This window comes from Cynoglossus semilaevis, chromosome 13 (genome assembly GCF_000523025.1).
Source record: "Cynoglossus semilaevis isolate Cse_v1.0 chromosome 13, Cse_v1.0, whole genome shotgun sequence".
Classification (NCBI taxonomy): Eukaryota; Metazoa; Chordata; class Actinopteri; order Pleuronectiformes; family Cynoglossidae; genus Cynoglossus; species Cynoglossus semilaevis.
In genome coordinates, this window is record NC_024319.1 from 1752107 (window position 1) to 1763286 (window position 11180).

Below are 11180 nucleotides of genomic sequence, written 5' to 3' on the forward strand. Positions count from 1 at the left end.
GGTTCGGTTGTTCTTCTCTGGTTCTCCTGTTTCTTCAGGCTTTTCCTGGTGTTGATTTTCCTCTTCCTGATCTTTTCTTTCCTCCTCCTCGTGTTCTGGGAGTGGAGCTTCTAATGTCTCCATTCTATCCCTCACCTTCGTTCCCCTCTCGACCTGGACCTGATCGTGTGTGTCCAGTTCCAGTCTCTCAGCTTGTTCCTCCTTGTCACTATTTTCAGTTTGTAATTGTTTCTGTATTTCAATCTGTTCTTCTTCCCTAATGTTCTGTCCACATGTTTCTCTTTGTTCCTCATCTTTTTCATCACTTTCTCTCTTGTCTGTTTCTTCGTCTCCTTCTTGTTTTCCATTTATACCGCTGCACTCCTTTCTCCCCCTCAGTCCCTCGCTCCCTTGGCTCTGCTCCTCCTCTGCCGGGGATCTTTCTCTCCTCGTCTCAGACAGACTTTTATTTCTCCCTCTTGTCTGTCTTTTTGGAAGACACTCCACTTGGTCCTTGTCCTCTTTTGATCTCGTCCCTCTTTTATTTCTGGCACTGACTTGACGTGTTGCAGCCTCCGACTGTTTCCTCCTCTGTCTCTCAGGTTGTTCGACAGCCTCAGCGACTGCCAGAGGTTGTTGTACTTCCTCCTCCTCCTCTTCTTCAGGTTGCTTCACCTTTGCCTTAGTTTTCCTTTGACCTGACACTGATTCCTCACTCTCTGTGTCCTCACCCTTGACCTTGGGCTGGACGTCCACACTGAGAGGCTGTGTCTCCTCATCCTCTGGCTGCAGTGCTTTTGTCTTTCTCTTACGTTGCCCTATCATCAAATCGTCTTCATCCTTGGTCTCGCTGTCAACGTGAGGCTGAGCTGCTGCAGGAAACACTTCAGAACTACAGATGATCTGTGTCTCTGCCTCACGTGTCGCTGCTTTTGCTCGGCTTTCTGGAGGAGATTCTCCTTCCTGGCCAAGTTCAGTTTGAACGGGTTGTACTGACTGAGTTTCACCAGCAGAGGTCTCAGAGTTTCGGAGCGTTTGGCTCTCCTCCTCCTGAAGGTGCAGTTGTTTCGCTTTCCTTTTTCGTGGTAGGAGAAACGACTGGCTTTCGTCACTCTCTTCTTCTTCGCAGTCATTACTCAGATGATTTCCTGGAGAAGCAGCGTCATCGTCGCTGTCATCATTTTCACTTGCAGCCATCGGTTGGGTTTCAGCGATGGAGAAACCTGAGCCTGTGACAGGTTGAAGACGCTTTGATTTTATTTTTTGTGGAACTTGAAAGAAATCTTCGTCATCACTAGTTTTCATGGGCTGAGTTTCAGCCATGAGGAAGACTTCACCAACTGACCTCTGCTGAGGTGGAGCCCCCTCTGGCTGGTCGGTCTCCTCACTGTCAGACACCGGTCGGGTTTCAATCAGCTGAGTCTCAGCCGTTTCAATCCTGTGTTTTTCCTGCTGCTCGTCTGTTTCATGCTGAGGATCAGAAGAGCTTTTTGATTCGTACGCCTGCGTGGTCTCTAACTCCAGACTTTGCTGAGATTCTTTCTCAGACGTGACTGAACATCTGGGCGAGTCCTCAGCCTCCTCGTTGGCCCGTGTAGCCTCCAGATGTGGATCAGCTGCATATTCTTGGGTCTGATCCCAAAACACACTGGTTCCCACAGGGATAAAGGCCTGGGTTTCCTCCGTGTCCTGGTCCGGAGCCTGGGCCTGGAGGTGGCTGCTGTCAGACAGTCCCAGCTGAAACGATCCTCCTCGGCTGGAATGTGGATCGTTTTCATCACCAGGTGACTCAGTAGCGGCATCTACGGCTTGTTTCTCTGCAGAGTTGCTTTGGCAGTTTTGACTTTGGAGAATGAAGGCCTGGGTACTGGCCTCGGCAACGTTTTCTTCCTCCTCTTTCTCTGAGCTGGAGGACGAGTCATCAGGGCCTCCTGCACCTGGGGTACGGAGAAGACAAAGTGAAGTTAGTGAAATCAGAACGACGTGATGCCTCACTGTTAGAAATATTACACTCACCACTGAATGGAACAGAAGGACAAAGGAACGGCTGGGTCTCCAGCTCTTCCACTTTTCTTTCTGAAGTCATCAGATGAACAATAAACAATAATTAGAATTAAGTTTACACGACGAGCACCAATTAGACCAGTGCGTCCATACATTATATATTTTATATTGTAATTAACACCGATGTTGGGGAGAGTATGAAAGAGTGATCACCTGACAGCTGTACAGGAGTAGAACAGTTCTGTGGCAGTGGAACCAACATCTGACATGTGTTCTCTCTGCACAGCTCAGGCATCTGCCCCTCCTCAGTCTCCTCCTCCTCCTCCTCCTCCACGTCTGTGTCACCATCACTGTTCACACTCAGGTCAGGGGGCTTCGAACTCTCCTCGACCGGGCGGTTGTTGGATCCGTCCACTGCGGTGCCTGTTCCAGCAGCTCCTGCCCCGACGGCCGTGGAGACGGTGGCAGCAGGAGGTCCAACCTCGGCAGAATCATCTTCAACGTCTGTGTCGCTGTCGGACAAAATATCCGGGCCAACTGACGCAGCGGTGGATAATTCTTTGGCCGAAACCACGGGAGGTTCAGTGAGATCAGGAGTGGGCATCTCCTCGTCATCTGTGTCGCTTTCAAGATGGAGGCCGTGATGAGGGGCAGCGGCAGAGTCGTCCTGATTGGGATTTACTTCCAATCTAGACGGGGTTTCATCCAGCGTTGAGTTCGACCGGTTTGGTGCAGAGTCTCCGTCCTCCTCTTCAACGTCAGTGTCACTGTCCATGTGAAGGTCTTTAACATCTGCTGGAGGAGCAGGAGCATCAGCATCAGCATCAGCAGCAGCAGCATCAACATGGTCTTCCACGTCAGTGTCACTCTCCACAGTGACTTCCTTGGACGGTGAACCTGAGTCCACAGCAGGAGGTTTGGTTTCATCTGCAGCAGCCGTCGTCGTCGTCTCAGAGTTTTCATCTTCATCAACATCAGTGTCACTGTCTAAATGAAAATCATCTATTTTCAGTTTCTTGGTGATTTGATTTGTGTTTGAGGACTCAGGACCACTGGACCTGGCCCCCTCCCCTTCCTCCTCTTCTTCCACATCGGTGCAGACTGATGTCATAGACACAGAGAGTTTATTTTGTCCTAAGACACTGACGGCTGGTTCTGATGTCACTGGCACGTTTTGGTCATTTTTCTTTGTCTCCATCACTTCTGGTGTCGCCCCTCCCCTCTCCTTCTCCTCCTCCTTCTCCTCCTCCTGCTCCTCCTCCTCCTCTTCACTGTCATCCACAATGGCAAATGTCTTTTTTCCCTTTAAGGGCTGTCTGGCCACATTTACTTCTGCCTTCTCTTCGCTGAAGTTGACACGTCTGTACAGTCTATTTTTAGAGGAGGAGGAGGACGATGGGGTCATGGGACTTTCGACCTCACTGTGAATCAGTGCAGACAGAGGGCAGTTATTAGAAGTGGGACTTGAAAGAGAGGAGGAGAAACAATAAAAAGGACTCAGCTATAAAACATTTCAAGTACCTCTCAGGGACAGTTTTGTTTGCCGGACTCAGGAATGTAGAGCAAGCTGGACTGGATTTGTGTGAGTCAGAGTCAAACACTGTAAACAGAAATGGTGTTTTAAAAGATCAAAGACAGGAACATTGTCCTTTTTTCCCAAGCATTTATGTGATTTACGTACCGAGAACTTTGTCTCCGTCTTTTTCCCCATCTGAGTCCACGTCAGATTCTGGGACCAGGATCTCCTCTGGCTGAGTCGGCGTTTGCTCCACAGACAGACAATTCATTTGGACAGCGGTCTTTGTTGTAGATGTTCTAGCTTTTGTGTCTCCGTTCACCAACTCCTCACAGTCATTTAGGTCACCCACATTCTCCCCCGATGAATCTGGCACGCTCTCTTTTATCCGAAAACTTTTGCACACAGGAGTCTTTGTGACCTTCTCCAAACAGACAGCGTTTACACTGACAAACTGACACGGTATGTCTGCCAACACCAAACTGTCGCCATCACTGAGGGCATAGCGTACATTTGGGGTCAATTTTAAGCGACCTTTGCGGGTTCCATTCATGCTCCCTAGATCCCAGACTAAAGCCTCCAAGTCCACTCCGCTGCGACGACCTCTTCTGCTGTAGACGGAGATGCTAATGGTTACATGCTTCTTGGATATCGAGGGTGCCGGCACAGGGAGGGTGCAGGAGCTGGGGTCTCGACCCAACACATTATCTCCCACAAACAGGTGAAGCTCTAGGTAACAAAGTGTAACACGTCCATCGTTAAAATACTATACAGACATGATCAGTTATCACAACAAAAGGACAGGACAGTCACCTGTTTCCGGGATGTGTTCGTTTCGTAAGATGCACAGTTTAGCAACTGGTCGACACCTGTTGTCATCCTCCTCCTCCTCTTCATTTTCAGATTCATCTGATTTCAAGACTGAATCACTGATCGCCTGAGTTGCATCCATTTCTCATGAGACCAGATGCCTCCTGTACAGAAGCACTTATTCGTTAAAATAAGGAAAACTTAACGTTGATGTCCCACAGCTTTGTGTTGCCTTTTTAGATGTTCTAAGCACAAACTTTGCAGCATTTTGTTACGAGTTATAATTAAATATGGTCTCTTCTTTCACTGCTGCCCTCATTCGTCAGTAGTATGTATGGTTGCATGCAGTTAATATCAAATGACAAAATACAAAAAATAATAAACAATGTTTGAAAAAGCGTTGCACAACAACTTCCGGTCAGTATCAAAACTACGGCTCCTAAGTGTAGCCCCCTGAGCTGTAACTAGACTCAACTCCATAATAACGAACATGCACTTTATCTTGTTTTAATGTTAACACAGTTGACCCTATCGAGAAAAATAATATTGTTTATTCACTATTATACAAACTGAGAGGTTACGGTAACGTGCGCTATGCCTAGCTGTGTGTGTGTGTGTCATCTTCAAGAAAACAAAGACGTTTCTTGTTTGAAACACGAATGCATTACATGTAAATGTGTTTTTCTAACATGGCTGTGAACAATCACAAGGTTTCACTGAAGCTTACCTTCACACTGTTCACGTCTTTCAGTGGAAATAAATACAAGGAACGTCCGGGAAAACTCTGACACCGCCCACTTAAGTTCATTCAACGGCCGGCAGTTTGGTAAAACGACCGTCCCTCACGTTTCCACGACTGTGATTGGGCAAAATACCAGACTCAAGATTCGCCAGTGTGAAATAGTTTCGCGCCTTACGCAAATACGTCTTAAAGGGACCGCAAGTGCTTATGTCAACGCCGCAGTGACGGTAAGGAAGTACGCTGAAGTTGTCGCCATCTTGGAAGTGGCTTTTCATCAAGATGCCGAAGTCGTGTTCTGCCTGGGGTTGTAAAAATCGATGCACACGCATTGCTAGATCGAGAGGAATCACTTTTCACAAGTGAGTTCGAGAAATTATTTGTGTATCTGAACTGTAGAGTCACGTTGACCGCTCGATAAGCAAATGTTGTTGCACCACACGATCGCGGTTAACAACGGATTAGATGGCTCTCTATCGGCCACCCTACAAACTGGTGACTAACCCAATACTGTACTTGTTAATAGTTTCGGAAATTATCTCGTTAAATTATTTAGAGTACAAATAAACACTAAAACATACGAGTCATTTTATGATGACGTTTATTCACCAGTAACGTGAGGATAGTAAATATGTGGAGCAACGTTTTTGTTGTTATTATTTGTTTTTATTTTCACTAGCATTACACATTCATGACAACATTTTTTATTTACTTGGACTGACGTGGTGTTATGTTATTTTAAAGAATCTCTTTGTTAGTGTCACAGTAGGTTCTGTGCTTTCGTTTATTTGCCGTTTAGATGTCGACACTCATTTAACGTTTGTTTTTCTCATTTTTAAGGTTCCCCAAACGTGTGGATATAAGGAAACAATGGGAAGTGGCCCTAAAAAGGAACCATTTCAGCGCCACTCGGGCATCCGTACTTTGTAGCGCTCACTTCAGACCAGAGGAATTCGACTGCACGGGACAAACCGTCAGACTCAGAGATGGCGTTATTCCCTCCGTTTTCACATTCCCTGCTCATCTGCAAAAAGTAGGTGCAACGCAGAGACTTTAACGATTAGGTGACGTAATATCACACTTTATATATTTCACTTTAACTATGTGTTATTTCGAAACACCAAATTAAGACCTTAAACTATTTAAATTTAAGAGATATCATTACATACGTAAATACCTTGTGATGTTATTACATTATTATTGTTATTACAATTCAGAAAATCGATACAAGGCAGTGCATTACTCATTTGTACCCTAAAATTAAATATAAACATTCAACTTTTAACATTTTCTAAACCAATTCGGTGACAATCTAGTTTTGTTTCTCCTTTCTGTTTTCTGTGTCTTAACTAGTTGTTTTGGCAAACAATGAGGTTCTTTAAGAGATGTTGTTTTTTTGTTTGTTTTTAGCATGTAAAGACTCGGACCACCCGGACGTCAATAAAGGCTCAGGAGAGCAGCAATTCCATTGACTTTTCAAGACCACAACAAAGCAAGACACCACACCGGTCCAGACCTGTCCAGCAGCCAGTACCGCAGCCTGCACCCAACGATGTGAGTCCTAAATCACACTGACTCTGTCGGCGAGTCACAAGAAGTAATCCTCGTCTAGATAAACTGTACGACACTCCGTCACTACAGAGTTAATCTTCCCGCTTCTGACTTTATGGTTTGTTGTACTGTAAAAAAATGCCGTTGCGTAATGGAGCCTTAATCTGCTATACAAACAAAGCTACAGCAACAGTGTTGATTTCAGATGCTGACTGACCATTTCCATCCTTCCTGTACCAGGACCACCTTTATGCACTTCCAACATCTCCCTCTGACATCACAGCCAAACTCAATCAAGCTCTAGCCAGGGTGGAAAGTCTGGAAAGACATATAAGAAATGCCAAGGATCGTGAACGAAAGGCGAAGAGCATAGTCCACGCTCTCCTGGAAGACCTGAGGCAGAAAACACTAATAAACGAGGAACTGAAAGAGAGACTTGATTTGTGCTCTGGTGAATACAGCACCTTCTTCGACCAATGAGCCGATCTTTGTCGATCGTTCGATTGTGGTTTCGCCTGGAGACAAGGTTCTGGAGACAGTTGTGGATGTGATGCCGACAACCAAGACATCTGTTTGTTTGTACATCCTCATTTTAATACATCTTCTTCTCTGGTGATGTTCCTAGACAACATGATTTGTAAATAAAAGTTGACTTGATATTTGTACCTTTGTGTCCTGAGTCAGTTAAACTGTAATCACACCGCTGTCTACAGTGTAACCACCTGGTTCCAGGCCCCAATCAATAATAGAGCTGCTGTTTGTTATGTCTGCCAAACGGTGGCGCCAGAGGACTTCAAGAGAGTTGGAAACCAGGAAAAAGAAATACGTCTACAGAACAACATGTACACTAGCTAGCTAACACGAGATGGAATGGATCGAGTACACTAGCTAGCTAACACGAGATGGACTGGATGGATGGATGTTTAACCAGAGACGTCCAGTCTGAGTAAAACCACAAACCAACAACTTCATTGTGACCAGAGAAACCATTTATATCTACAATATAACCATTCGGTTTATTGACGATAAATCGCGTAGCTTTGATAACACCAGTACAGCAACAGACCCACGAAGCACAAGTCACTACACCAAAACACACCATACAAATACATTATTATTATTAAAAAGACAAATTCATTTTACTCACCAAACCTGATGAGTTGTACAAAACAAATCCCGCCTCCTCTTTCCTTAAGATGAGTCCAATGACTCGTTGTACAGATTAGCCGTGTGTTTTACTTCTAGACAGAAACTAGTCATTTTCTGTCGACATTCCTTCTAACGTTAAACGTCAAAACTGTCCTGTCGGATTTATGACAAGTTTTAATTCGCTTAATTCTGAGAATGTCCGCTCATGGTGGAACAGTGGACGCACAGAACAGTTTTCGAGCGTGTAAGTCGCTAGCTGCAGTTTGCTAAATTCAAAAGTGTGTTCTTTGAGCATCCAATCAAATCACTCAAACCGCTAACGTAACTGTGGGCCAACTAGAAGGCTTTGACATGGCAGTGTGATGCCAACACCGAATCTGATTGGTCTAATAATCTTGTTGCCGTTCGTTTTATTCTCCCAGTGCCAACACTACTGATTCTGAAGGGCAGATTTATTTTAACCTGGCAACATACGAGGCTAAAATATGATTGGATAAAAAAAACATATTAAAATATAAAGCTATAATCTTAGGCTAGGTCTGGATTAATCATAATTAATTAAAATTAGTTAGAAATAATTTCTCAAATAGATGACCAAATAGAATTTAAACACAAACTGATAATGTAGTTCATCTACTTGTTTCCATATTTATATTATATATATATATGTATTTGTTATTGAGTTCTGTATGCAGCCAATGACAGGACGACACGTTTTTATTTAACAAGTTTATTTGTAAGGAATGACAGGAAATACCTAATTCACACTAAAATTGGACTAGAGCATTTTCTTAACACTATACTGTTTCCATGGTTACTGCTGCGGTTGTACTTGGTTACTTCTGGTTTTGGCATCGGTTGGTTGGATCTTCAGGTCTTTATGGGTCCTCTTCGGCCTCCTCCTCGAACTCCCCTTCTTCCTCGGCGGTGGCGTCCTGGTACTGTTGGTACTCGGACACCAGGTCGTTCATGTTGCTCTCGGCCTCGGTGAACTCCATCTCATCCATGCCTTCGCCCGTGTACCAGTGCAAGAAAGCCTTACGACGGAACATAGCTGTGAACTGCTCGGAAATGCGCTTGAAAAGCTCCTGGATGGCGGTGCTGTTGCCAATGAAGGTGACTGCCATCTTCAGGCCACGGGGTGGAATGTCACAGACGGCGGTCTTGACATTGTTGGGAATCCATTCCACAAAGTAGCTGCTGTTCTTGTTCTGGACATTGAGCATCTGCTCGTCCACCTCCTTCATTGACATGCGGCCCCGGAACACAGCTGCGACGGTCAGATAGCGGCCGTGACGTGGGTCGCACGCAGCCATCATATTCTTGGCATCGAACACCTGCTGCGTGAGCTCGGGAACTGTGAGGGCACGGTACTGCTGGCTGCCGCGGCTGGTCAGGGGTGCGAAGCCGGGCATGAAGAAGTGCAAGCGAGGGAAAGGCACCATGTTGACTGCCAGTTTGCGGAGATCAGCGTTGAGCTGGCCGGGGAAACGCAAGCAGGTGGTGACACCGCTCATGGTCGCTGACACCAGGTGGTTAAGGTCTCCGTAGGTGGGCGTGGTCAGTTTAAGAGTACGGAAGCAGATGTCGTACAGAGCCTCGTTGTCAATGCAGTAGGTTTCGTCTGTGTTCTCTACGAGTTGGTGGACGGACAGAGTGGCGTTGTAGGGCTCAACGACGGTGTCGGACACCTGAGGACAGAAGACGCAGAGGTGAGAGGGAGCCACAACACTGAGGGCATCAAAACAACCTCCACGGTTTCGTTACCTTGGGGGAAGGCACAACGCTGAAGGTGTTCATGATACGGTCGGGATACTCTTCACGGATCTTACTGATGAGCAGCGTTCCCATACCAGAGCCGGTTCCACCTCCCAGGGAGTGCGTCAGCTGGAAGCCCTGCAGGCAGTCGCAGCTTTCGGACTCTTTGCGGACAACGTCCAGGACCGAGTCCACCAGCTCGGCTCCCTCTGTGTAGTGACCCTTTGCCCAGTTATTTCCAGCACCGCTCTGACCTGCAGGAGAACCGGTTACATCCATGAAACCCTTCCTTTTTGACAATCAACAAAGAGCCAGAGGTGGCGCCGTATTTTTCTTACCAAAAACAAAGTTGTCTGGTCTGAAGATCTGCCCGAAAGGTCCAGATCTCACGGAGTCCATGGTCCCGGGCTCCAGATCCACCAGAATGGCACGAGGCACATATTTACCTCCTCCACGAGAAAGAGAACAAGAGAAGAGGAGAAGAAGAGGAGAAGAGGAGGAGAAGAGGAGGAGAAGAGGAGGAGAAGAGGAGAAAACACAGACCAGTTTAATATACAGGGAGGAAACAGGCCCAGGTTTGGACAGAATAATGAATAAATCATTAATAAAAGGTCATTATGAGATAACCAACCCGAGGCTTCGTTGTAGTAAACACTGATCCTGTCCAGCTGCAGGTCACTGTCTCCGTGGTAGGTTCCTGTGGGGTCGATGCCATGTTCATCGCTGATCACTTCCCAGAACTGTGAAAAGAAACGACAGGATCATGTGGCAGCAGCTATCGAAACGTGGTTCAGGGCACTGGGAGGGGGGAGGAGGGGGAGGAGGGGGAGAAGGGGGAGGGGCAGTTCTGAGTGTGCAGATTTGGACTGATGTGATTGGCAGGATTTCTTCACCCTTTGGGCCGAGTCACATCACGGCTGTTGATATGTCCACAGTCGTTACAAACTTGGCACAAAGTGGTCCTTTCACATATGCAGTGAAGGCACAAAGAGACCACAGACGCAGCCTGCAGCTCCTGAACACATCATCATCCACTCCATTTGCAGGCAGTCGCGGTTCAGTAAAGACACAGATTGTCATCAGATCTGTATTCACGTCACGTTGCTTCTTTAAAAGATCGCACTCAGATCTTTAAATGTGCGCATGCATTACCTCACAGAGGCCTGTTGGAGGCAGACATCCATTTCCATGCACATATTTTTATTCCATTTTCCACCTCCCACTTCTCTCTGGCCTCACGGTCTGATTTTCTGCTAACAGCAGCAGTCGGGGGATTTGAAGTCATCTGGATAAACAGGCAGCGTTTCAGACACTCAGTCAGCAGCCGTGCACTCGTGGAGTGTCCCGGCATTTAACAACGTCCACGTAGGACTAACCCACACAGAGAAGTAGGACAAAGACTGAACAAAACAAACAAAAAAATCAAAAGGGAGAGCCGAGAGATGACAATGCTGACATGGAGAGCCACCCAGTTAAGACCCAGTAACTGAGGAGGAAGAACCAGGACAATGAGTGTGAGAGCCAAGCCACACCCTGACCTATTTCTCCCACAATGCAGTTGTTCTGCAGTTCTGTCAATCATATCCACCAGACATCTGTATCCATGATTCCTCAGGGAGAGGACACAAACGTCCATCCTGTCCACTGGGACACCACTGAACACCATCACATACA

The 11180-nt window shown here is 46.4% G+C and overlaps 3 protein-coding genes across 4 annotated transcripts in view; 1 reads left to right on the forward strand and 2 right to left on the reverse strand.

Annotated features, from left to right (window-relative positions):
- Positions 1–8314, reverse strand: part of mdc1 (mediator of DNA damage checkpoint 1) — a 13116-nt gene extending 4802 nt beyond the window's left edge. Inside the window, exons 1-7 of the mRNA XM_017037625.2 lie at positions 7747–8314; positions 4313–4473; positions 3665–4228; positions 3505–3583; positions 2197–3404; positions 1996–2055; positions 1–1916 (exon numbers count right to left, since the gene is read on the reverse strand). Coding sequence (XP_016893114.1) covers positions 1–1916; positions 1996–2055; positions 2197–3404; positions 3505–3583; positions 3665–4228; positions 4313–4451 — 3966 coding nt within the window. The 5' untranslated portion in view covers positions 4452–4473; positions 7747–8314. The remainder of the gene's footprint in view (positions 1917–1995; positions 2056–2196; positions 3405–3504; positions 3584–3664; positions 4229–4312; positions 4474–7746) is intronic.
- Positions 5191–7280, forward strand: LOC103387979 (THAP domain-containing protein 6-like). Its single transcript, XM_008322814.3, has 4 exons — positions 5191–5410; positions 5889–6081; positions 6459–6602; positions 6840–7280. The coding sequence occupies exons 1-4, from the start codon at positions 5331–5333 to the stop codon at positions 7077–7079; spliced, it is 657 nt and encodes a 218-aa protein (XP_008321036.1). The 5' UTR covers positions 5191–5330; the 3' UTR covers positions 7080–7280.
- A 148-nt stretch (positions 8315–8462) lies between the features above and the next one.
- Positions 8463–11180, reverse strand: part of tubb5 (tubulin, beta 5) — a 4962-nt gene continuing 2244 nt past the window's right edge. The window contains exons 2-5 of one of the 2 annotated variants that reach the window (XM_017037862.2): positions 10138–10246; positions 9845–9952; positions 9516–9760; positions 8463–9439 (exon numbers count right to left, since the gene is read on the reverse strand). In XM_017037862.2, coding sequence (XP_016893351.1) covers positions 8627–9439; positions 9516–9760; positions 9845–9952; positions 10138–10246 — 1275 coding nt within the window. In that variant the 3' untranslated portion in view covers positions 8463–8626. Of the gene's footprint in view, positions 9440–9515; positions 9761–9844; positions 9956–10137; positions 10247–11180 lie in introns of both variants that reach the window. The other variant, XM_008322813.3, reaches the window with a different exon arrangement.

What these genes read in the sequence shown, in the direction of transcription:
- LOC103387979 (XM_008322814.3), top strand. Translation starts at nt 5,331, where the DNA reads ATGCCGAAGTCGTGTTCTGCCTGGGGTTGTAAAAATCGATGCACACGC. An exon ending in TCCCTGCTCATCTGCAAAAA is followed by an intron (nt 6,082 to 6,458) that starts GTAGGTGCAACG and finishes GTTTGTTTTTAG; the next exon opens with CATGTAAAGACTCGGACCAC. An exon ending in CGCAGCCTGCACCCAACGAT is followed by an intron (nt 6,603 to 6,839) that starts GTGAGTCCTAAA and finishes TTCCTGTACCAG; the next exon opens with GACCACCTTTATGCACTTCC.